Source organism: Metopolophium dirhodum, chromosome 2 (genome assembly GCF_019925205.1).
Source record: "Metopolophium dirhodum isolate CAU chromosome 2, ASM1992520v1, whole genome shotgun sequence".
NCBI classification, from domain to species: Eukaryota; Metazoa; Arthropoda; class Insecta; order Hemiptera; family Aphididae; genus Metopolophium; species Metopolophium dirhodum.
The window spans coordinates 10,357,397-10,384,054 of NC_083561.1; the positions used below are offsets into that span (position 1 = coordinate 10,357,397).

At 37.7% G+C, this 26,658-nt stretch overlaps 3 protein-coding genes across 5 annotated transcripts in view; 1 reads left to right on the forward strand and 2 right to left on the reverse strand.

The window, feature by feature from the left end:
• The window catches only part of LOC132939151 (protein artichoke), a 241,829-nt gene that overhangs the window by 211,696 nt on the left and 3,475 nt on the right, over nt 1-26,658 (forward strand). For all 3 annotated transcript variants that reach the window (XM_061006176.1, XM_061006177.1, XM_061006178.1), the window contains one exon: nt 23,329-26,645. In XM_061006176.1, the coding sequence (XP_060862159.1) occupies nt 23,381-26,645 (3,265 nt within the window). In that variant the 5' untranslated portion in view covers nt 23,329-23,380. The remainder of the gene's footprint in view (nt 1-23,328; nt 26,646-26,658) is intronic.
• On the reverse strand, nt 3,214-8,382 carry LOC132938133 (uncharacterized). Its single transcript, XM_061004815.1, has one exon. The coding sequence runs from the start codon at nt 8,380-8,382 to the stop codon at nt 3,214-3,216; it is 5,169 nt and encodes a 1,722-aa protein (XP_060860798.1).
• LOC132938136 (uncharacterized) lies at nt 9,282-14,451 on the reverse strand. The gene is made up of 2 exons (XM_061004818.1): nt 13,683-14,451; nt 9,282-13,534 (listed from the first exon to the last, which is right to left on the reverse strand). Exons 1-2 carry the CDS (start codon nt 14,449-14,451, stop codon nt 9,282-9,284), a joined length of 5,022 nt encoding a protein of 1,673 aa, XP_060860801.1.

Sequence of the window (26,658 nt, forward strand, 5' to 3'; positions counted from 1 at the left end):
TACCCTTTTACTTATAGACCAGCCCATAATTATATACCAAACTCATTGATAACGCGTGCCGGATATGGCGCAATGATGCAGCCCGTTTAGTATAAATATATATAGTGAATATGAATAGATATTAAATACATTTTTTACCGTATCAGAGTAACTCGTTAACCGAAAATCACCACCTACCTTGACACGGTGGAAACGTAAAGAAGGCCGGTCAATTAGTAAAAGGTCTATGGTCACAACACAAGGTATTATTAATTGAAATTAATAATTGCCATGATACAATTAAAATAACGATGCGGTATAAATTTTTTTTTCCAAAATGAATTACTTCTATTATATACAATATTATTTCTATGACTTTAAATCGATTAAATACAAATGTATGGTCTAAAACTCAAGTAAAGCAATAGGCAGGTATACGATTGTGCGGGTATTAAAATATTTTTTCAATAGTACCTATGCATTATATTATATTATAATATTATACAACAATGAACAGAAACACAATTCGCGTAGTATAAGGTGGTTTTTATTTTTTGTTTATTATCAATTATAATAAATAATATAAAACACATAGTATTGATGTATATAATATAATATAAATGTTTTTACAAACATACGAATATACATCAACAAAAGCAGGGAGGACTTTGTAAAAAAATTCTTCTACCATTTTGGGTGGATTATTGTAATCCGAAATGCCTATTGTACGCGACGACCGTGTAATGAGTATTGTTACCCGCGTAATCTATTTTCTATATGATTGCAAATAAAACGCACTACGCAGAACTTATAACTATGAAAACACCAACATTTTACCTAGGTATTTTAATAGTATTTAAATTTAAATGATCAGTCAGGTAATAATCATTTTCATCATTATTTTATTTTGATTTGAAGTAATTTTATTTTATGAGATATGACAAATTTAGGATTGAATTTTGAAATTTGTATTTGTTAGTTGTCATTTTGTCAATTCCATTTTAAGTACTTACCGATTTCTGCCTCTTGTCAGTTTTAAAATACAAAAATTGTTTATTTTAATTTTTATTATTTAGGGGCGTTTTGTAGTATTGGTTTTTAGTATAATATTTCAATGTAAGGTATGTACATATTTTTGTTATTACGTTTCCAAGATGTTATTTTGTTACCATAATATCGGTTTAAACAACGGCTATCGTGTAACTCCTTAATACATGTGATTCTCCTACTAGTTTGTAATAGGACATTCTAAATTTAATACGATGGGTGGGCTTCTGTATTTTTGCATAAGAAATCAACGTTTTAGGTCCAATGTGATATTTGTAACAGTAATGCGCAAAATTCCTTCTAAGGTCTGTGTTAAAATTCATGATCTATTTGTTATTTATTATTATTTAAGTAGTTGTGAAAAAAGCGGTGCATAGAAATATATGTTGTTACTAAAGAAATTAATATGGCTGAGCAGCTTTTGAAATAAACGGGTACTTAATTGCTATTTTATGATTATTAAAAGACTGGTCCACCAAACATGGTATTTTGATAGGCAAAAACAATTATGATTTTTTTTTTATTTTCTATATTATTTTTTAAAATTATTAGTAATTTAATTTGCTATTAGTAGTTACATGGTAGGCAGTTAGGCAAAAATTTATTTTCCTAAAACACAGCTTATAGTATATATGTTATGACTAATTAATAACTAATAACTATATAAATATTATAATACATAAATTATTGATATTAATTTATAAGTCAAAATTAACATATAGTATAACTATTTCTATAATAATATATCATTATAATCAATATTATATTCCTAGTAATATTGTGTTTGTACTAAGTAATATAATGTTGTTGGTAGAATTTTGGTGGTTTTTCTCTTTTATATATTAATACAAAGTTATGTTATGGTGTGTAATATGTGGAAGAGCGGGGATGGTCACTGTGTTTGGATTAATTAATCTGTCAGTTTTGATTTGAAAGCTTTGGGCGAGGAGAAACACAAAACTTGCCTATGCACGCCTTCTTGTCATGAAAAACAAATGAACAGTCATAACTCATAAGCAAACAACACGGTGTTTACAAACAGTAACAAAAAAATATATATTTATATAATTAATAATAATAATAATAATAATAATTATAATGTGACGATAATAATAACAATAATAATAATGGATTATCAAGTTGCTAAACAATGTTATATCAACGTACACATTTTCGCAAGCATTCAGACTATCGTTGTTAATCGAAAAAAAATCGGTGGGTGATCTATTAACAGTTAATTTACTATAGTTACTATCATAGAGATGAGTGAGTAATTTTCGAGCGCACTGCTCACCTATCTTACAACATCGAGTTTCTTGGTAAATTTATAGTCAAAACCACGCACTATGTACAATGTCACTGTTTTATATACAGGGTTGTGGTTCAGTACCACGAATAGGTTAGGATGTCACAATGACAAGTATAAAATTTATTAATATGTCTTAATGACAAAGTTGATAATTTATTTTTCTATGTCTTAATGACAATTACATTGATATAACATATTAGGTTTAATAATAAACATGATTTTTAAATTACAATAAAATAAAAAATAAAATACGGACTAACGCACTATGCCTGAGTAAAAGGCCGCGACGACGAACGCACTGACGGGGAATCACGGGGGGTCAAGTCGGACTGGTAAACAGTCGGAACAATGCCGGAATAGCTCCAACTATTGCCCCAATGACTGTGGGCGGCCGATCCAATGCCGGAATTTCTCCAACTATTCGATCACTGGCCGCACCACAACCGTCCGACGAGGTTCCGTCAAAGCTGGGGGAGTCCGTTTACCAGCAAAGCGTAAGTCTGCCCGGGTGGGTCTTACTACAATGCTGGTAAGGGAATGGTTGTTCGTTCGTCGTTCGCACAGCCTTTTATATGTGCGTTGTCGGCGATAACACTGCTCCGGTCCCGTGTTCTGTGACAGACTTGAACAGGTAGGTGCCGTGTTCTGTGACAGAATTGAACCGGAATAGTGTAATCGCCGAAAGTTGCGAATAATAATAATGGTTAAATATGGATATACGATAAGATACGATATTAACAATATTAATAACAATCGTAATAATTAAAATAATAATAATAATAGTATCAATTAAAAATAATAATAGTAATAATAATAATATAGATAAGGTGAGTACAATTTGGCGTAAACATCCTGCCCACCTTAAATGCGTTCAGCGTTTAACAGGTTGGAAGTGGACAGAGTTTCACGATTGGTCTCTTGATGATTCCGGTGCTGGTTTGGACGGTAGCAACTCGAACAATCCCATCTTGGCCGGGGTGCACCTGGAGAATCCGACCAAGTTTCCATAGAAGTGGAGGTGTTGGTTCTCGTATTAGGACCAAGGTATTGGTTTTCAAGTTGTCACTATGGTTTGTCCATTTGCTGCGTCTTTGGAGAGTTTGCAAATACTCGTTTTGCCATCGTTTCCAGAAGTGGACTTGGAGGTCCTTAATTAGTCTCCAACGTTGAAAATGAGATAGAGGAATTTTCTCTAAATTAGGTTCGACAGTGGCTGTACTGGACATAAGAGTGAGAAAGTGACTTGGAGTAAGGGCCTCAAATTCGGATGGATCAGAACTTAGGGCACCCAGTGGACGTGAGTTTAAAGTAGCTTCAATGCGACTCAGCAATGTGCTCAATTCTTCGTATGTTAGTCGTTGCAACCCAAGGGTTCTGTATAACAGTGTTTTGACTGATTTGACCCCAGCCTCCCATAATCCTCCAAAATGTGGTGCGGAAGGGGGGTTAAAATGCCAACTGATATTCCGAGCCGTTAGATATGCCTGACACTGATTCTGATACTCCTTGGAATGGGTGAATTGATCGACGGGCTGTAATAGGTTAGCCGCCCCCTTGAAATTTGTTCCGCAGTCACTGTGTATTTGTTCAATCGGTCCGCGTCTGGAGATGAAACGACAAAACGCCATCAGAAAGGTTTCGGATGACAAATCTGAGGCCACTTCCAAATGTAATGCCTTGGTTGTCATACACACAAATAAACAGATGTATGCTTGACTGGGCACCGTTCGACGTGTTGTAGAGGACTTTAAAATGATTGGGCCGGCATAGTCTACGCCTGTTGTCATAAATGGTTTTATCTGTTGCAGACGATATTTGGGCATGTCACCCATAAAAGGCTGTGGATTGCGTGGGCGCGTCTTGTAGCAAGCAATACAGAGTCTTAATCGGGATCTAATGACTTGGCGACCAGATATTATCCAATACTGTTGTGCAATTATTGTTTGCAGAGTAGTGGCACCGGGATGTTTGTGTTCTTTATGAAAATCATCAATGAGTAGGTTCGTTAGTCGGTGGGAACGTGGCAGAAGTATTGGATGCTTCTGTGCATATGGAATCGGTGCATGATTTAGACGACCACCAACACGTATTATTCCGTGATCATCTCGAAACGGACTGAGTTTTCGTAATTTGCTAGTGTTTGCATAGGAGTAATTACCTGTTTTGTCAAACTCATCCGAAAATGATTGCCCTTGTACTGTTCGAATGATCCGTTGCAAGGCATCTACTTGTTCATGAGGAGACAACTTTATGGTTATTGGTTTAGATTTGGTAAAGATTCTTGAACAGTATGCGACAACATGTATGATTGTAGCGAGTGATGAATATTTATTTAATAGATCTTCGATGACAGTCTGATGTAGTGTGACTACTAGAGTAGTTTTACGTTCTTCCGAATTTGTCGTATCAGGATCGTTGTTGATAACTGTTGGTGGCCATGTATTATGGTCTTGGTAGAGAAATCTGGGACCAGACCACCAGAGTGGATGATGAAGAACCTCAGATGGATAGAGCCCCCTTGAGGCACAGTCAGCAGGGTTGTCATTTGTGGGAACATAACGCCATATAGATGGTGGTGTAAGTTCCTGTAGTTGACTTGTACGATTGGCGACGAATGTTGCCCAACGATGAGGCGATGATTTTATCCAAGACAGAGCGGTGGTTGAGTCAGTCCACGCGTGCATTGTAGTGATGGATATAATTGAAGCGAAAATGTGATGGACTGAATGCAACAATTTTGCAGCAAGTAGCGTTCCGCAAAGTTCCAACCGTGGAATGGTGACGTGTTTAAGTGGAGCTACCTTTGATTTTGCTGTGATGAGGTGACACTGAATCGTGGAACCACTAATACAACGCAGATACACGACTGCAGCATAACCCTTTTCTGAGCTATCGGAAAATGTATGTAACTCATATGTTGGATGCCCATCTATCGTGATTCGACGAGGAATAGTTAATGTTTGTATGCTTTTAAGCTCCTGTTGATATCGCTTCCAAATCGTTAGTATTTGTTCCGGGACGAGATCGTCCCAACCAATTCCAGACGTCCATAGTAATTGCATTACATATTTGGCCAGGAAGGTGACGGGTGCTAAGAAACCCAATGGGTCGAAGATACGTGCCATATCTGATAAGACCGAACGTTTTGTTGTTGTGAGGCTTGGACTATGATAGTGGTACGAAAAGTAGTCCTGTGTAGGGTTCCAATGCATGCCGAGGATCTTGAGTATTGCTTGCCCTTCGTCATCAAATAGTACAGCGGGATCCATAGAGCATTCAGTAGCGGGTACTGCTTGTAAGATGCTGGGTAGATTACTAGCCCACTTCCTTAGTTGGAACTTCCCCTGAGCACACAGAGCTATCACCTGTTGTTGGCAGAACAGGGTATCCTCTTCTGACTGAGCTCCTGTAAGAATGTCGTCAACAAACATGTCATTCTTCAGCACTTTAGCAGCAATTGGAAACCTTGACTCTTCTATTGTCGCCAGATATTGCATCGTGCGTAGTGCTTGGTGTGGAGCACAAGAGGTGCCATATGTAACCGTACATAGGCGATATTCTTGAATTGGTGAGTCTGGTTCAAAACGCCAAAGTATGCGTAAATAGTCTCGATCGGTTGCATGAATTTGGATTTGTCGGTACATTTGTTTGATATCCGCAGTGAATAAAAACTTGTGTACTCGAGCTCGAATCAGAATGTTGGTAATTTCTTGCTGTAACTTCTGTCCAGTGTACACGCTGGAATTTAATGACTGTCCAGAAGTAGTTCGAGATGAGGCGTCAAAAACTACCCGAAGCTTTGTAGTTTGACTTTCCGGACGCAGGATACAATGATGTGGTATATAATAGCAATAGGGAGTGATTTTATTGCTCTCGGGAACTACTTCCATGTGTTTACTTTCCAAGTAGTCTTGCATGAAATCTGAGTATTTTTTGCCCAAGGTTGGATCTTGAGCCATACGCCTTTCGAGAGCATGAAATCTTCTGAGCGCTCCACCTTTGGAGTCACCTAGTATTGGACGTAAATGTTTAAATGGCAAGGCAACACTAAACCGTCCCGAGGGTAGACGTTTGATTGAAGATGTAAAGATGGTCTCCGCCTGAATTTCATCAGGACTTAGATGTTTTACCTTTGGGAGTTCCTCCATCTCCCAAAACTTTGTTAGCGTTTTTTCTAATGTCGTATTCGTGGTTACTAACAATGAGGTCATTTGGTTGCTGGATGTTGGTGATATTGGACCCATCAAGATCCATCCAAATATCGTTCCGAAAGCGGTCGGTTGTAATGGTTGTCCTGCAATGCGAGTACCAGTCAGTATGGTTGGTGCGACATCTGCCCCGAGTAAGATGTCAACTGGGCCGGGAGTGTGAAATGTTGGGTCAGCTAAATCCAAGTTGTTTACGTGTGACCATGAAGTAGATGAATAACTAGACTGCGGTGTTGCATCAGTAATTTTACTGACAATGAAGACGTCGAGTGGGATGCAAGGCTCAGTTTTCCCTACTGGTGCCAGCTTGATCGATGATATGCCAGACACTGCATTAATTGATGCCCCTGAGAAAGTGTTCACTCTGGCAGAACAGCGGCGTTGAACTAATGACAGTCGATCGGCACATTTTTTGGTAATGAAGCTCACTTGGGATCCTGTATCCAACAGTGCTCGAAAAGTGTAGGTTTCCTTATGGATTGACGAGATATTGACGAGTAAGGTTGATAATAGAATGGATTGTGGTCGTGGATGTACCGCTACCATTGAAATTGGTGAAACAACATCATTTGTTGATGTCTTTTGTTCTGGAAAATGAAGCAATGAATGATGACGTTTACGGCAGGATTTACACGAGCTTTTCGAAGGACATGCTGCAGATGAATGACCGGAGCCCAAACAATTTATGCAAAGATCTAACGTCTTTGTTATTTTGAATCGTTCAGTGGGAGGTTCCTTGAGGAAAACTGAACATTGACGTATTGAATGGACCGTTTTGCATAGCGCACATTTAGTAATGGGCGTCTGTGGAGCTGTTGTAGTTAGAACTTTGGCAACGGGACGATGGCGAGCTTTAGTATTAGAGTTTTTAAATGAAGTTGGTGGTGCCTCATTCGTTGACGTCGAGCTAGACGGGTGGACTTCTGCCGATCGGATGTGAGTGTGTAAAAAATCCACAAATTCGCTGACCTGGGGCGAATAGTTTTCTCCTACCCGTAACTCCCAGCGAGAACGTAACTCATAATCGAGGTGTTGTTCGAATATGTGCACCAGAATTGGCCCCCACTGACGAGTGATAAAATTCAGGTTGTCCAACGCAGCTGTATGTTCTTGAATGATGTTAATCACGTGTTTAATTGATGCGGCGTTGGCAAATGTAACCTTTTGAGGTGCTAAAAGTGCATCCAAATGGATACGTGCCAAATCCCGTTTGTTCCCGTACCGACTTCGTAGGATTTTCCACGCACTTTGGTAATTGGCTGAGGTCAACGATAGATGCGATACCAGAGAGAGTGCTTCTCCTTCTAAAGATGTCTTTAAATATTCAAATTTTTCAACGTCCTGGAGTTCTGGAGTATGCGACAAAATTGAATTAAACAGATCTTCAAAGCCTTGGTACTTTTTTAGACTTCCGGAGAAGGTGGGGAATTTCCGTTTCGGTAGTTGATAGATCGACGAGTTTCCAAATTGAGTTGTCTGGTTTTGTGAAATTTCATGTTCTTTAGTTAATGGAATCGTATGTAAGTGAGCCATAGCAATAAGATCGTAATATAGTTGGTCAAATGAATCGCTCAGGGAAGTGCTGCATGTATTGTCAGTGACGTCGATAGGCGATGTCTTTGATCCTACTGCTGTCTCCATAACTTGGATATCTTGATCAACATTGGCACGTAGATCATTTACTTCTAAGAGCATGGTTTCGACCTTTGCCCGTTTGCTTGTACTGGTTTGGTCTGCGAGATATTCATTGGTTGCCTGTGTGAACCTCGTAATGCGGCCGAGTGCTCGAACCACTCGAGCTTTGGCGTCGAGGTATTTTATAGACTCTGGCATGACCATCTTGATGTGAGTTTATGGTAGACTTATGATAAGGTCTAGGTTTGTTTTGTTTAATCCGGCCCGAAGGACCAATGTTTTATATACAGGGTTGTGGTTCAGTACCACGAATAGGTTAGGATGTCACAATGACAAGTATAAAATTTATTAATATGTCTTAATGACAAAGTTGATAATTTATTTTTCTATGTCTTAATGACAATTACATTGATATAACATATTAGGTTTAATAATAAACATGATTTTTAAATTACAATAAAATAAAAAATAAAATACGGACTAACGCACTATGCCTGAGTAAAAGGCCGCGACGACGAACGCACTGACGGGGAATCACGGGGGGTCAAGTCGGACTGGTAAACAGTCGGAACAATGCCGGAATAGCTCCAACTATTGCCCCAATGACTGTGGGCGGCCGATCCAATGCCGGAATTTCTCCAACTATTCGATCACTGGCCGCACCACAACCGTCCGACGAGGTTCCGTCAAAGCTGGGGGAGTCCGTTTACCAGCAAAGCGTAAGTCTGCCCGGGTGGGTCTTACTACAATGCTGGTAAGGGAATGGTTGTTCGTTCGTCGTTCGCACAGCCTTTTATATGTGCGTTGTCGGCGATAACACTGCTCCGGTCCCGTGTTCTGTGACAGACTTGAACAGGTAGGTGCCGTGTTCTGTGACAGAATTGAACCGGAATAGTGTAATCGCCGAAAGTTGCGAATAATAATAATGGTTAAATATGGATATACGATAAGATACGATATTAACAATATTAATAACAATCGTAATAATTAAAATAATAATAATAATAGTATCAATTAAAAATAATAATAGTAATAATAATAATATAGATAAGGTGAGTACAATTTGGCGTAAACATCCTGCCCACCTTAAATGCGTTCAGCGTTTAACAGGTTGGAAGTGGACAGAGTTTCACGATTGGTCTCTTGATGATTCCGGTGCTGGTTTGGACGGTAGCAACTCGAACAATCCCATCTTGGCCGGGGTGCACCTGGAGAATCCGACCAAGTTTCCATAGAAGTGGAGGTGTTGGTTCTCGTATTAGGACCAAGGTATTGGTTTTCAAGTTGTCACTATGGTTTGTCCATTTGCTGCGTCTTTGGAGAGTTTGCAAATACTCGTTTTGCCATCGTTTCCAGAAGTGGACTTGGAGGTCCTTAATTAGTCTCCAACGTTGAAAATGAGATAGAGGAATTTTCTCTAAATTAGGTTCGACAGTGGCTGTACTGGACATAAGAGTGAGAAAGTGACTTGGAGTAAGGGCCTCAAATTCGGATGGATCAGAACTTAGGGCACCCAGTGGACGTGAGTTTAAAGTAGCTTCAATGCGACTCAGCAATGTGCTCAATTCTTCGTATGTTAGTCGTTGCAACCCAAGGGTTCTGTATAACAGTGTTTTGACTGATTTGACCCCAGCCTCCCATAATCCTCCAAAATGTGGTGCGGAAGGGGGGTTAAAATGCCAACTGATATTCCGAGCCGTTAGATATGCCTGACACTGATTCTGATACTCCTTGGAATGGGTGAATTGATCGACGGGCTGTAATAGGTTAGCCGCCCCCTTGAAATTTGTTCCGCAGTCACTGTGTATTTGTTCAATCGGTCCGCGTCTGGAGATGAAACGACAAAACGCCATCAGAAAGGTTTCGGATGACAAATCTGAGGCCACTTCCAAATGTAATGCCTTGGTTGTCATACACACAAATAAACAGATGTATGCTTGACTGGGCACCGTTCGACGTGTTGTAGAGGACTTTAAAATGATTGGGCCGGCATAGTCTACGCCTGTTGTCATAAATGGTTTTATCTGTTGCAGACGATATTTGGGCATGTCACCCATAAAAGGCTGTGGATTGCGTGGGCGCGTCTTGTAGCAAGCAATACAGAGTCTTAATCGGGATCTAATGACTTGGCGACCAGATATTATCCAATACTGTTGTGCAATTATTGTTTGCAGAGTAGTGGCACCGGGATGTTTGTGTTCTTTATGAAAATCATCAATGAGTAGGTTCGTTAGTCGGTGGGAACGTGGCAGAAGTATTGGATGCTTCTGTGCATATGGAATCGGTGCATGATTTAGACGACCACCAACACGTATTATTCCGTGATCATCTCGAAACGGACTGAGTTTTCGTAATTTGCTAGTGTTTGCATAGGAGTAATTACCTGTTTTGTCAAACTCATCCGAAAATGATTGCCCTTGTACTGTTCGAATGATCCGTTGCAAGGCATCTACTTGTTCATGAGGAGACAACTTTATGGTTATTGGTTTAGATTTGGTAAAGATTCTTGAACAGTATGCGACAACATGTATGATTGTAGCGAGTGATGAATATTTATTTAATAGATCTTCGATGACAGTCTGATGTAGTGTGACTACTAGAGTAGTTTTACGTTCTTCCGAATTTGTCGTATCAGGATCGTTGTTGATAACTGTTGGTGGCCATGTATTATGGTCTTGGTAGAGAAATCTGGGACCAGACCACCAGAGTGGATGATGAAGAACCTCAGATGGATAGAGCCCCCTTGAGGCACAGTCAGCAGGGTTGTCATTTGTGGGAACATAACGCCATATAGATGGTGGTGTAAGTTCCTGTAGTTGACTTGTACGATTGGCGACGAATGTTGCCCAACGATGAGGCGATGATTTTATCCAAGACAGAGCGGTGGTTGAGTCAGTCCACGCGTGCATTGTAGTGATGGATATAATTGAAGCGAAAATGTGATGGACTGAATGCAACAATTTTGCAGCAAGTAGCGTTCCGCAAAGTTCCAACCGTGGAATGGTGACGTGTTTAAGTGGAGCTACCTTTGATTTTGCTGTGATGAGGTGACACTGAATCGTGGAACCACTAATACAACGCAGATACACGACTGCAGCATAACCCTTTTCTGAGCTATCGGAAAATGTATGTAACTCATATGTTGGATGCCCATCTATCGTGATTCGACGAGGAATAGTTAATGTTTGTATGCTTTTAAGCTCCTGTTGATATCGCTTCCAAATCGTTAGTATTTGTTCCGGGACGAGATCGTCCCAACCAATTCCAGACGTCCATAGTAATTGCATTACATATTTGGCCAGGAAGGTGACGGGTGCTAAGAAACCCAATGGGTCGAAGATACGTGCCATATCTGATAAGACCGAACGTTTTGTTGTTGTGAGGCTTGGACTATGATAGTGGTACGAAAAGTAGTCCTGTGTAGGGTTCCAATGCATGCCGAGGATCTTGAGTATTGCTTGCCCTTCGTCATCAAATAGTACAGCGGGATCCATAGAGCATTCAGTAGCGGGTACTGCTTGTAAGATGCTGGGTAGATTACTAGCCCACTTCCTTAGTTGGAACTTCCCCTGAGCACACAGAGCTATCACCTGTTGTTGGCAGAACAGGGTATCCTCTTCTGACTGAGCTCCTGTAAGAATGTCGTCAACAAACATGTCATTCTTCAGCACTTTAGCAGCAATTGGAAACCTTGACTCTTCTATTGTCGCCAGATATTGCATCGTGCGTAGTGCTTGGTGTGGAGCACAAGAGGTGCCATATGTAACCGTACATAGGCGATATTCTTGAATTGGTGAGTCTGGTTCAAAACGCCAAAGTATGCGTAAATAGTCTCGATCGGTTGCATGAATTTGGATTTGTCGGTACATTTGTTTGATATCCGCAGTGAATAAAAACTTGTGTACTCGAGCTCGAATCAGAATGTTGGTAATTTCTTGCTGTAACTTCTGTCCAGTGTACACGCTGGAATTTAATGACTGTCCAGAAGTAGTTCGAGATGAGGCGTCAAAAACTACCCGAAGCTTTGTAGTTTGACTTTCCGGATGCAGGATACAATGATGTGGTATATAATAGCAATAGGGAGTGATTTTATTGCTCTCGGGAACTACTTCCATGTGTTTACTTTCCAAGTAGTCTTGCATGAAATCTGAGTATTTTTTGCCCAAGGTTGGATCTTGAGCCATACGCCTTTCGAGAGCATGAAATCTTCTGAGCGCTCCACCTTTGGAGTCACCTAGTATTGGACGTAAATGTTTAAATGGCAAGGCAACACTAAACCGTCCCGAGGGTAGACGTTTGATTGAAGATGTAAAGATGGTCTCCGCCTGAATTTCATCAGGACTTAGATGTTTTACCTTTGGGAGTTCCTCCATCTCCCAAAACTTTGTTAGCGTTTTTTCTAATGTCGTATTCGTGGTTACTAACAATGAGGTCATTTGGTTGCTGGATGTTGGTGATATTGGACCCATCAAGATCCATCCAAATATCGTTCCGAAAGCGGTCGGTTGTAATGGTTGTCCTGCAATGCGAGTACCAGTCAGTATGGTTGGTGCGACATCTGCCCCGAGTAAGATGTCAACTGGGCCGGGAGTGTGAAATGTTGGGTCAGCTAAATCCAAGTTGTTTACGTGTGACCATGAAGTAGATGAATAACTAGACTGCGGTGTTGCATCAGTAATTTTACTGACAATGAAGACGTCGAGTGGGATGCAAGGCTCAGTTTTCCCTACTGGTGCCAGCTTGATCGATGATATGCCAGACACTGCATTAATTGATGCCCCTGAGAAAGTGTTCACTCTGGCAGAACAGCGGCGTTGAACTAATGACAGTCGATCGGCACATTTTTTGGTAATGAAGCTCACTTGGGATCCTGTATCCAACAGTGCTCGAAAAGTGTAGGTTTCCTTATGGATTGACGAGATATTGACGAGTAAGGTTGATAATAGAATGGATTGTGGTCGTGGATGTACCGCTACCATTGAAATTGGTGAAACAACATCATTTGTTGATGTCTTTTGTTCTGGAAAATGAAGCAATGAATGATGACGTTTACGGCAGGATTTACACGAGCTTTTCGAAGGACATGCTGCAGATGAATGACCGGAGCCCAAACAATTTATGCAAAGATCTAACGTCTTTGTTATTTTGAATCGTTCAGTGGGAGGTTCCTTGAGGAAAACTGAACATTGACGTATTGAATGGACCGTTTTGCATAGCGCACATTTAGTAATGGGCGTCTGTGGAGCTGTTGTAGTTAGAACTTTGGCAACGGGACGATGGCGAGCTTTAGTATTAGAGTTTTTAAATGAAGTTGGTGGTGCCTCATTCGTTGACGTCGAGCTAGACGGGTGGACTTCTGCCGATCGGATGTGAGTGTGTAAAAAAATCCACAAATTCGCTGACCTGGGGCGAATAGTTTTCTCCTACCCGTAACTCCCAGCGAGAACGTAACTCATAATCGAGGTGTTGTTCGAATATGTGCACCAGAATTGGCCCCCACTGACGAGTGATAAAATTCAGGTTGTCCAACGCAGCTGTATGTTCTTGAATGATGTTAATCACGTGTTTAATTGATGCGGCGTTGGCAAATGTAACCTTTTGAGGTGCTAAAAGTGCATCCAAATGGATACGTGCCAAATCCCGTTTGTTCCCGTACCGACTTCGTAGGATTTTCCACGCACTTTGGTAATTGGCTGAGGTCAACGATAGATGCGATACCAGAGAGAGTGCTTCTCCTTCTAAAGATGTCTTTAAATATTCAAATTTTTCAACGTCCTGGAGTTCTGGAGTATGCGACAAAATTGAATTAAACAGATCTTCAAAGCCTTGGTACTTTTTTAGACTTCCGGAGAAGGTGGGGAATTTCCGTTTCGGTAGTTGATAGATCGACGAGTTTCCAAATTGAGTTGTCTGGTTTTGTGAAATTTCATGTTCTTTAGTTAATGGAATCGTATGTAAGTGAGCCATAGCAATAAGATCGTAATATAGTTGGTCAAATGAATCGCTCAGGGAAGTGCTGCATGTATTGTCAGTGACGTCGATAGGCGATGTCTTTGATCCTACTGCTGTCTCCATAACTTGGATATCTTGATCAACATTGGCACGTAGATCATTTACTTCTAAGAGCATGGTTTCGACCTTTGCCCGTTTGCTTGTACTGGTTTGGTCTGCGAGATATTCATTGGTTGCCTGTGTGAACCTCGTAATGCGGCCGAGTGCTCGAACCACTCGAGCTTTGGCGTCGAGGTATTTTATAGACTCTGGCATGACCATCTTGATGTGAGTTTATGGTAGACTTATGATAAGGTCTAGGTTTGTTTTGTTTAATCCGGCCCGAAGGACCAATGTTTTATATACAGGGTTGTGGTTCAGTACCACGAATAGGTTAGGATGTCACAATGACAAGTATAAAATTTATTAATATGTCTTAATGACAAAGTTGATAATTTATTTTTCTATGTCTTAATGACAATTACATTGATATAACATATTAGGTTTAATAATAAACATGATTTTTAAATTACAATAAAATAAAAAATAAAATACGGACTAACGCACTATGCCTGAGTAAAAGGCCGCGACGACGAACGCACTGACGGGGAATCACGGGGGGTCAAGTCGGACTGGTAAACAGTCGGAACAATGCCGGAATAGCTCCAACTATTGCCCCAATGACTGTGGGCGGCCGATCCAATGCCGGAATTTCTCCAACTATTCGATCACTGGCCGCACCACAACCGTCCGACGAGGTTCCGTCAAAGCTGGGGGAGTCCGTTTACCAGCAAAGCGTAAGTCTGCCCGGGTGGGTCTTACTACAATGCTGGTAAGGGAATGGTTGTTCGTTCGTCGTTCGCACAGCCTTTTATATGTGCGTTGTCGGCGATAACACTGCTCCGGTCCCGTGTTCTGTGACAGACTTGAACAGGTAGGTGCCGTGTTCTGTGACAGAATTGAACCGGAATAGTGTAATCGCCGAAAGTTGCGAATAATAATAATGGTTAAATATGGATATACGATAAGATACGATATTAACAATATTAATAACAATCGTAATAATTAAAATAATAATAATAATAGTATCAATTAAAAATAATAATAGTAATAATAATAATATAGATAAGGTGAGTACAATTTGGCGTAAACAGTCACAATATGTGTTTTCCAAGTTTGACTTATATTCACCGTGGGTATCGAACTGCAATCTTTACCTAAACAAAAATATTCGAATTGCACTAGACCGATCAATAACGATGTAACTAATTTAGAAATAAACCTAGGTAAATAGGTATCTATATGTTTGTATTTTATTATTTCGAAATTGTAACTATATTGTATAGTATCTAAATAACAAATATATTATATTAATATTGAAAATTACCTATTTTTATATTAAATACCTATTATAATTTATAAATATTAGCTAGGTATATGTAAATTTATTATAATAATAAAAACAATAACATTATATATTAAAAATACAAATTTATTATTCTTCTGACCGTCGACTGATATTTGTTAGCAACTGATTGAGTATAATGGTCGGATAACGAGTGAAATTTGAACATTACCTTTTTTTTTTTTTAATTGAGTGCAACTATCGCCTTCACTCCTGTATGCACATCTCTTTAAACCAAGTACGTTTTATCGTCTTGTTTATACGTCACGTATAATAGGCAAGGCGTAAATACGCAGTTCGACAGTAATATTATTATTGTTTTAATATTATTATATTCCGTGGTTTATTAACGTTTTGCACGTCCGATCACGGTCGGTGCGCTGCGGTGTATGTGATAGGTGTTAAATTGAGTGGTCTAAAGATGTACGCGTGATCAGCCAGTGATAAATGATGGAGTTTATTCAACTGGCGGCTAACCGACCAATCGAAAGGGCACGTTAATAGTCAATGTCTATACACCGACAGTCGAGACGCCTTCGCAGTTGATTCATGACGTTCGAACCGCTCGGTCTTCGCCGCGAGAATATTCGCATAGGTACCCGACACAACTTGTTTTACTATTTGGTTTTTTTTTTTTTTTTTTAAATTATGATATTTCTTTAAAGACGCCTTCCTTAACATTGACATTAATCATCGCGTCATTACAGTGCTGATGTACTTATGTTGTATAATATGTACAGATGGACATAACCTGGATGTTTAATTGTAGGTACCTCTTAATTTTCCTATCATAAAACATAAGAGTACGATATACTTTATTGATCATACTATAGTTATCTACTAGTAAAAAATCATTGATAACATTTATTACAGGCATAATATCATACGCAAATTACACAAGTTTATTCGGTACTGTTGAAATATTTGTATTTATTAAAAATCACCATTGTAAGGAAAAGTTTCATCTTGCAACGTAAGTACCTAATAAGAAATATTTAAAATATAAACAAACAAAATACATTTATATCATATTTATATACATATATAGGTATATCATATTATATTGTATTACACTTCTGGACATTTTAAAAAGAAAATACATCGCGTATAATTATAAAAACAAATTAAGGTTCAAAATATGTACTTTCATATTTTAAAATATAGTCATATAATATTATGGTTTCTGATTAAAATTAATAAATAATATCCTTTTATTGATTATACAAATATTACATTGGTATTTGAAATCAACAAACTGTTTTGTAAACAATTACGTTTGAAATATAAATAATTTAATTTTGAGATGTCTTGTTAAAATATTTATTCAAATTCGTTTAAATACGTCATTTATTATTATTTTTTATTGTAGTTTAGTGTTTATCATGTAAATATAATTTAGTGTAAGGGTCACAACTCACAGACATGAACTGGGGTTCGTTAGTTTAATTTTGTTTATTCTATCTTCTAAACGAATATATTTTTTTGAATGATTTGGATTGAAAAGATAAAATTCCAAAAATGATTTTTCTTAAACGGTAGACTTAAGACTATATACAAAGATTTATTTTATATAGCATGGAAAATGTTGAATAATCTGTTTTTAAATTTTGAAAACCCGCACATTTATTCATCTATGGATTTGAATTATTTCGTATGAATTGACTATTTTACATTTTGAGATACTTAAGAATAATATTTTAACCAACTTTAACGATAATCTCTATTAATTAATTGTCTGACATTTGACATTTTAACACATATCATAATACAAGCATATTATTATTATCAGTGTTGATTAACGTCCATTGTTATTGTGAGTTCAAAGTTATTAATTATTATTAACGTACGCACGGTTACAATATAATTATATGAAGGTATTTACATCACAAAAATATGAAATACAGAAGCCGCCTTTTCTTATATTCAAATATAAAGTATAAAGTATTTCCCAGTCCTTACATGTCCGACGAAATCGAAATCAATAATTATTATGAACGCTCGTCGCGTCATTTTACGAATTAAAAGTTGTCATGAATACGATAATATAATACCCAGTAGGTATTAAAAATAAATTGTATAGCGTAGATTCGTACCCGCGAAACGTAATGTCGAGAAATACAAAAATATAAAAGGTCGGTGAGGGAATGACGTACAGGAATTTATGAAATGACTATAATAATATTATAATCGTATACATTTTTATTATTATTATTATTATTGCAATTGTACGGAGAATCATCAATAAAACGGTGCCTAATAATTTAAAACGAAATCATTTGGTACCGTCGTATACCTGCACAACGATCGATTTACGCCGGTCATCTCGACGAGTGCACCGACGCGCGACGCCGCTGTTGTGCATGATGAGGTATTTTGCGGAATCGTAACTAGAATAAAGTGCCTGTTGTCCGTTAGCGTTTCGATAATTCGATAACAGGTCTTGTTTCAACTATTGACTTGCCATTTTCCACATATTATTATAGGAACTCGCTCGGACGTGTAATAATATTCGTGTACAATAACGCCATCGGAATGTCTGCACTGCCTCCACTACGCTGATTATACATATTAATATAATACTATATTGCTGCAATATTATGCTCCCTATCGCGCAGACACCCGATCGAGTGTTGTGCAGTCACTCGGCGTGTTTTCCCTATGTCGATCTTCGTCGGGAAAAACATTTCTGAAGAGTCTGTCCACCACGTGGACTTCTCCGTATGCTGTAGTTAGTGTAATATGTCGGCTGGGCATTCATTCCGATATTTCAACTATATAATATATATAATGGCTATTACCTTCACGATCTTACTATCTTCGGCTCTAAATAAATAAGTGACTCGAAATCCAGCTACTTTTAATGCTTATTAGCGATATATTTAGTTATTATGTCAATTGAACGCGTAAATTCATAGCTTTTAATCAAATCTACTTTTTATTAATGTACCTATGAAATATTATACCGTTTCCCTAGCGAAGTGAAGAAAACAGATTAGACAAAATTGAATAATTTTACTTGTCACACTGAATGCTGAATTGAATTATTACAACTAGACTAGAGTTAAAAAAAAAAAAAAAAACGATCATTTTGTGCAGCTTTGAATATTCCTATTAATAACTATGTTGGTTGCGCGATTCGTAATGTTTGCATATTACAATTACGTGTAACAGATATTATCCCCGTCGCCGTAGCCCGCGTTTTATTATTCGTTTCCGAGATTTCGTGCAAACGTATGCTGCACATCATTTATATTATACAATTGTAGTCAATAACAATACCGTAATATTATATTATAATATTATCGTCGTCGTTAAAATATCGTCGGCGCATACTACAGGCGATAATAATAATATATTATATTATTATTATTATAGCCCGGGATGGCCGGTTCCCGAATAACTGCGCGTTTCCGACGAAATTTTTCGCCGGCGAGACGATGCTACCGATGTCTTTTGTACGGTATATACATAATTTATTATTACGACGTTATATTATTATTAGACCGCACGCGACCAAACTCGCAACTACGCGACGCTCTCGTTAATATCCTTGTGTTCCCTGACGGCAAAAATGTAATAATAACACGCATTATAACAATGATAATCGGCGAAATCGTCGTTTTTATTTCATGTACCTATTATAATATGATAATTGAGTAATAACGTTATAACAACATAATCGACGGTGTAACTAAATAGTATTATAGTTGACCAAACAAGCAAATATTATTATGTTTATACTAATAATTGGTTACTAATTATTATGATTACATTATACCGTATTGGCGTGGAATGCCGACCATATTATACGCGTTTATTATTACAATATAATAATATAATATTATGTAACAATATATTATGTAAGTAGGTACTGAAAATTTGCTTACGCGATAGGCAATTAATTTATATTATGATAATATACATTTGCAATAATACATGCGCAAGACGAGATCGCACAATTTGATAGACAGGAATAACTTTTAGTTGATTAAAACGACGCCTATTGAGATTTTTATGGAGAAAATAATTAGTGGATATATACTTGTACGCGTCTGTGAGACAGTTTTAGAGAAATCATTATTATTTTAATTACTACAGTGCGGAGTGCAGACGTAGGTACTTTTAAGTTGGGAGTAATTGAGTTTTGAATTTGTCGAGATCTGTGTGCTTTTCATTAGTTTTAGCCTCCTCTCCCATCTCGCCCCCCCCCCCCCCACCCCTCCTAAACCAATAGATTTTTGATAAATATTCTATAGGTCTTATAGGTGTCTACAACTGCAGTTTGCAGTTCATTACTAGAAAAAAACATTTAAACCTACAAATATATTATGTATATTTTTTAATTTAAAAATGACATTTTCTTAAAATGTGTTTCATTTTTCTTTATTTTGTTTCGTGGTTTATTTCTTTTAATAAAGCCAGCGCTAAAAAACGCGTATAAAAACACGTGAAAAATTGAATTTCTACTGGTACGGAAGGGAAATCGAATTGAAATATCCGTCTCTCGTACCGTTCTGGATGAAATATTACTAAACAATATTTTGATTTATGAATACGCATTTATATAATAGGTATGTATATGTATCGAACGGGAAACGTGCAAGGAAACAATAATTAAACAGTCTCCGTGGACAGGCGGGTAAAATAAAAAAACAAACAAAATTACGAAATAATAATAATTTTAAAATAAAAAACGGTCACTGCGTGCAGAAACGTGAGAACTGCCGGGAATCGCTGTATTAATATTTTTATTTTTTATTTTTCTGTGCGCCACCTATAGTGTTTGTCGCGATATTTGCATACTATTTTGCAGTCGCCTCGATGATCATATCATCGTTAACGGTGCTACGAAATAGCCTGCCACGTATCGGCGGTATTTGCGATTACAGTTAATAATAAATTCAGTTGTAGATAAATTTATTAAGAACGATATGCACGGGTAGGTATACCTAGGCCCTACACCTACCTACATGATAATAATTAAAAACATACTCATACCGCCCCACATACACATCACACGGACACGGTCGACGACCCTGCCGCACACACGTCTTGTATTATACAGCGTACACTCGCGGGTTGTGACGTGTGTAAATATAACGACTATAATATACATACGCGTCCCTTGACGCCTATACAATTTATTAAATTTATTGAATTTTATTTACACGGGCTTTTCATTTAAATTTCATCCGGGTGTGCGAGAACGTATACATAACCTATAAGTTCCTAGCATATGTATATGTAACACTGCAGACGCGCACCTGTATGCCTATACGCATAATACAATATTTTAATATTATGTGTCCCGCCGTTCGGTCGTGTTTGTCTAGTAAATATTGTCCACGATTCGCTCGCTGGTTTTAAAATTTATACATCGTAAACGTCGAAGAAAATATAAACTCGGTGGCTGCTGTAGGAATACGCGTCCGCAACGGCGTCGAGGTGGAAAAAATAATGTGTACATATATTACATATATACGTGTTGGCGGAGGGATAGCACCACGGTGGAGGTGGTGGTGGTGGTGTGAGTTTCATACGTCGTTCGGTTCCTTTCAGATGGTAAAATACCGAAATAAAATTCACGGCTTTCGAGAGTGGGGTGAAAAAAAAAATAAAAGTACGTACGTTTCACGGTATAATATCTGCGATAGAAATATGCGGTGCAAAATGTTTCGTACGAAATATAAAATGCTCCCAACCGCCTCTGCCGCAGGTATACAATATTATACACGTATTATATATTATTATACATAAAGGGTACAGCGACCCACAGCTGACGAGGGCGCGCCGCCGTTGTCGTCACACGAAAACCATCGGTTTTCGCCCCTGGAGAATACGGTGAAGAAAATTTAGTTTTCCGTTCACTCGGCGGCGGGACGGGTTCTCATAAAGGGTTCTGCGGGAAAAGCAGAAGCCTTTTTTTGTTTTTGTTTTTATACTAAGCTCGAAAGACTGTAATGCAATAATAAACCACTATCCTTTGGTGGAGACGGACGATGACGACGACGACGACGACGTGGAAATTCAGCCAAAAGCGAAACGATACGCGCTTTTTTTCCCTTCGTTCTTGTTATTTATTTTTTTCTTTTGCTCACTCGCCCGCCGATATAATTCAGTGGCCGATAGAGAAACCCCGGCTGTAGTTACGTAAAATAATATGATATGTACGTGCGTTCGCCGAAACGGGAAGTAGATAATAGCTAAAAATCCAAAGGCCTTCCGTCGCGCTTTGCGCTACTAAAACTTCGACATTTGATAGTCAGTTTAATCTCGTATATATACGAACTCACTGCAGTCGCAGTCGTCCCAGTCTCGGTTCGGGTTCACCGCTTTGCACTTATTCGGTTTCACACAACTTTGGATTCATTATTCAAATTGATCCCAACTTAAGATACGTATGTATAGACAGCGCTTTATGCATTTATTTAACCTTTATCGGCGCTGGAAACTTTGTTTCGGGTTTTCTGCGACGCGACGGAAAGTGTGTATCGGTCGCGAGAGCAAATTACATTAAAATTCGCGTTCAAGCTGCAGTGCTCGTTCCACACCAGACTACACCGTACAAATGAACACATTCGCGACCAATAAAATTAACTTTTATGCATTCTAGTGGATATTTTTCGTTTGCACTGAATCGAATACTTAATACATTTATGGATATTCATTCACAAAATTTATTTGTATGCACATTAAACATATTTACTTAATATATCAAAACAAAGCAAAGAAATAGTTGGAATAAAATTTTATTTTAAATTTTAAATATACATTAATAACACTAGTTTATTTCTGATACGATAGTGAAAACTATTGAAACATTTTTAATTATACCAAAACGAATACTTATATATTAAGTATTACTAAGTATTAACAAAAGTTAAATGCGTAACTTTATTCTTTTTGATTTGTGATTGAAAATATTGGTCAATTCAATTTGATACTATAGTAATAATACTACTGATAAATATTGTTCAAATAATAGCATTGAATAATATTACAATATCCAATAATGTAATTACTTTATTATTTATTTTGATATCGTTTACTTGAAGATTATAGCACACTCAAGCACATATTTTAAGGTTCAAAATCACACGAACTATATGATATAATAATATATGCATTCAAAACTTGACATTTAGTAAATATTTGTGTCTATAAACAAATTATATATAAATAAAAGTAAGAAAAATGAACATAATATAAAAAACTAAAAATTATATTATTCAGAATAAATTTAATCTCATCGTTTTTTGACTTAAAGATAAACAAATGCTGATTATTATCCATGGAATATAATGATTTAATTAACATTAACACTAATTTAAATAGTATATTATAATAAATCGTGTTATAACTTACAATGCCATCACACTATAAATAACATTTTTAATTTAAAATGTTATGATCACTTATTGAGGTTCTCTTGAAAAGTATATTTTTTGATTACTATCAACGTCTGTAGTTTAAAAAAATATTACCTACATATTACTGCAATACTTTTTTTTATAACGTTTTCAATATATAAACGAATGAGTGATAAATCATTCTTCCGAGAGAAATACAACTACTTTTAGAGAGAAACACTGCAAAGCATTCTATAGATAATAGTACAATTTTATATCATGCACACAATCATGAAACGTATTGAACTAAAATTTATGGAGTTTCTTTCAAAATTCAGTTGTTTAAAAAATGGTTAGGTCGTAAAAATAGTACTAATAATTGAATATTTTTTTATTTTGTTTCAGAACGATTACGCACAAGCTGCAATAAGACCGTCCTTGTTGACATGACGATGAGATGAGATCCAATGACTGGTGGCCGTTACTGTGGATATGCATATTCCTCTGGTTCCATGCTCACTCCGTCGGTGGTCAATCACCGAAACCAATTATAATCACCACGTGTCCGAGTCAGCTGTCTGACCAGTCATGTTCCTGTTACGACTTTGAAGACGGCATTTTTCTCGAATGTCCAGGAGCTACTGGAACGGGTGTGCGCAACGCACTGTCCTCCCTGACTGGAGGCTTGATTCAGTCACTAAGCATCTACGACCTGGAATCCACCGTATCTTCCTTGTCGACAGATCTATTTCCTCCGGACACCAAACTCAGACAGCTCCAAATATCCCACTCTAACCTGTCTGTAATTTCGGAAGATGGGTTGAACAACATTAAAAGTTTAGAGTCTTTTTCAATGCTATCCGGTAAATTACGGGAAATACCGCAAAAAGCGTTTACCGCTTTGACGCTGTTGAAGACAATTGATATTGAATCCAACGATATCGCTGAACTGGGTAGTTATGCGTTCTCTGGCTTACAGTTAATAAAAATCAACCTCAAGGGTAACTCAATACTTAAAATATCAGAGTACTCATTCGCCGGCCTGGAAAATAGTCTCACTGAGCTCGATCTGTCTGATAACAAGATAAAAACATTTCCAACGTCCGCCGTTAGACGGTTAGAGCGTCTCATGTCCTTGAGAATCGCATGGAACGAAATAGCATCTATTCACGACGACCGTTATTCATTCATGAAAAGTCTGGTGCAGCTAGACTTGAGCTTCAACAATTTTGAATCTGTTCCTGAAGATGCGTTCCGATTATTTCCTAAGCTCAAGATGTTATCTCTTTATTACAATTCGGTTGAAAGCATACACAAACGAGGTTTCAGCACGCTGATTGAACTCGAAAGTATCGACATTAGTCGCAACAAAATAGTGTTCATGGATTGTAGCACGTTCAAATACAACATTCACTTACGGACAATAGATTTAAGCCATAATCATATTCATTACATTAGCGGATTGTTTGCTAATCTTCCCGAGCTCAGAGAACTATTTCTTTCCGAAAACAATATACTGGAGATTTCGGGTGACTCGTTTTCCAATTCTCCAAAGTTATCGGTTGTGTACATTCAACAAAACGCTATAAGAATAATCGAATCTGGCGCTTTTTCAAGTTCACCCGATCTAATGCAAATTTATTTGAGTGACAATTATATAGAAACCATAGATGCTAATGTATTTTTATATTGTAACAAACTCACATCATTGAGCTTGGACAACAATCACATTTCCAACATCGAAAACGGTGCATTCCGGAACAATAGTCGACTCAAAGAACTCAGATTGCAAAATAACAAACTATCGAAAATATTACGAACACAGTTTGAGACGTTACCTGAATTATTGGAATTACATTTGCAAAACAACGCGATAAAGGAAGTTGAATCTGGTGCATTCAAAACGCTCAAAAGTTTACAACACATTAATCTCCAAAACAACGTCCTTACTCATTTAGGTGACGTATTCCTGCATGACGCTCCATCATTAGTGTCTATACAAATTGATTCCAACGTGTTGGCCAGTTTAAATAACAAGTCACTTCAAGGTCAATCCAGTCTAAAAGTAATGTGGCTTAGCCACAACAAACTAACCAAACTTGATAAATCCCTGTTTGCTGACTTGTATCAAGTACAAAGGATTTACTTGAACAATAATTCCATCGAGCACATCGAATTAGGCACATTCGAGTCGATGCAAGCATTGGTGTTTCTAGATCTTAGTTTCAATCAGTTGCAAGAAATTACTTCTAAAACGTTCGCAGAACTCAGGGGACTGAATGAACTGCATCTCACGGATAATCGTATATCACGAATAGACGCAAATTCGTTCGCGGCGCTGAAAAAATTAACGGGTCTTAACTTGTCCAACAACCCACTTACGAAATTGCATAAGTACATGTTTCAAAAAGATTTACCCATTCAAAATTTATATCTTAACAATTGCTCTTTAAGAAACATTGAAAACGGAACATTTTCAAATTTAAACGTTCTTAACGAACTTTACCTGACACACAACTACTTATTTGCTGATGCGTTACTCCAAGTAGACGTGCCTACGTTGACTATCTTGGATGTATCTTACAACAATTTAGATGGCCTTAATTCGACTGTCTTAAAGTACCTACCAAACGTAAAGAATGTGTATTTAGACCATTGTAACATAGGTCAAATTTTAGCCACGACATTCAAATTCAACCTCGAAGTCTCTTCGATGTCTTTGTCGGACAACAAACTTTCAGCACTACCTGCAGACTTGTTAAAAGGACAGACAAGCTTAAAAAATCTAATTTTGGACGGGAACGATTTCAACACCATGCCCTACGCTACATTGGCGAACTGCGAGAACTTGCAAAAACTATCCGTGGCTAGAAATATGTTAACTGAATTAGATATGACAAAACTAACAAGTATGAAAAACCTTCAAAGCCTCTCGATCTCTGAAAATCGAGTTCAAATACTCGCCGGATTTCCATCTTCGCTCTTCACGCTTTTGACCGATTTGAACTTGGCAAATAACATACTGTCGTCATTGCCACTCAATTTTTTTCAGTCACTAGAACGTCTAGATATGTCCAATAATCATTTCAGGAAAGTGCCTCCGTTGCTCAAAAGTCTTCAATTCTTGAATCTCACCCACAACCCACTGGGCCAAATACGTGAAACAACAAAACCCATGACAATCGAGCACATCGATTTAAAAGAACTCCACGTGTGTGGAACGAATTTATCGGTTCTGGCGAGTAGTGATTTTTTGTCTTTCACAAATCTTCACCGTTTGTTCATGTCTGATAATAAAATATCCAAAATATCACCCGGCACGTTCAGCGTTCTCGAAGAACTCCACACGCTTGACTTGAGTAATAATCGCATGGAATTTCTGCCCCAAGAAAGACTACAAGGACTATCACATTTGCGATTGTTGAATTTGTCATGGAATTCAATTAAAGAAATCGAAGACCTTTCTTCAGACTTGATATCGTTGCAGGTGCTTGATATTTCATACAATCAACTAGAAAAAATCAGCAAAGGATTATTCCGAAACTTGGAAAGCTTGGCTGAACTATATTTATACGGAAATTCGCTATCATTTGTATCTCCAGACGCTTTTCGATCACTAAAAAAACTTAAGACATTAGATTTAGGTAAAAATAATTTCAAAAACTTGCCCATAAACGCTCTTAGGCCGTTGGAAACACAAATAAAAAGTTTGCGTACAGAAGGTAAATAAAAATT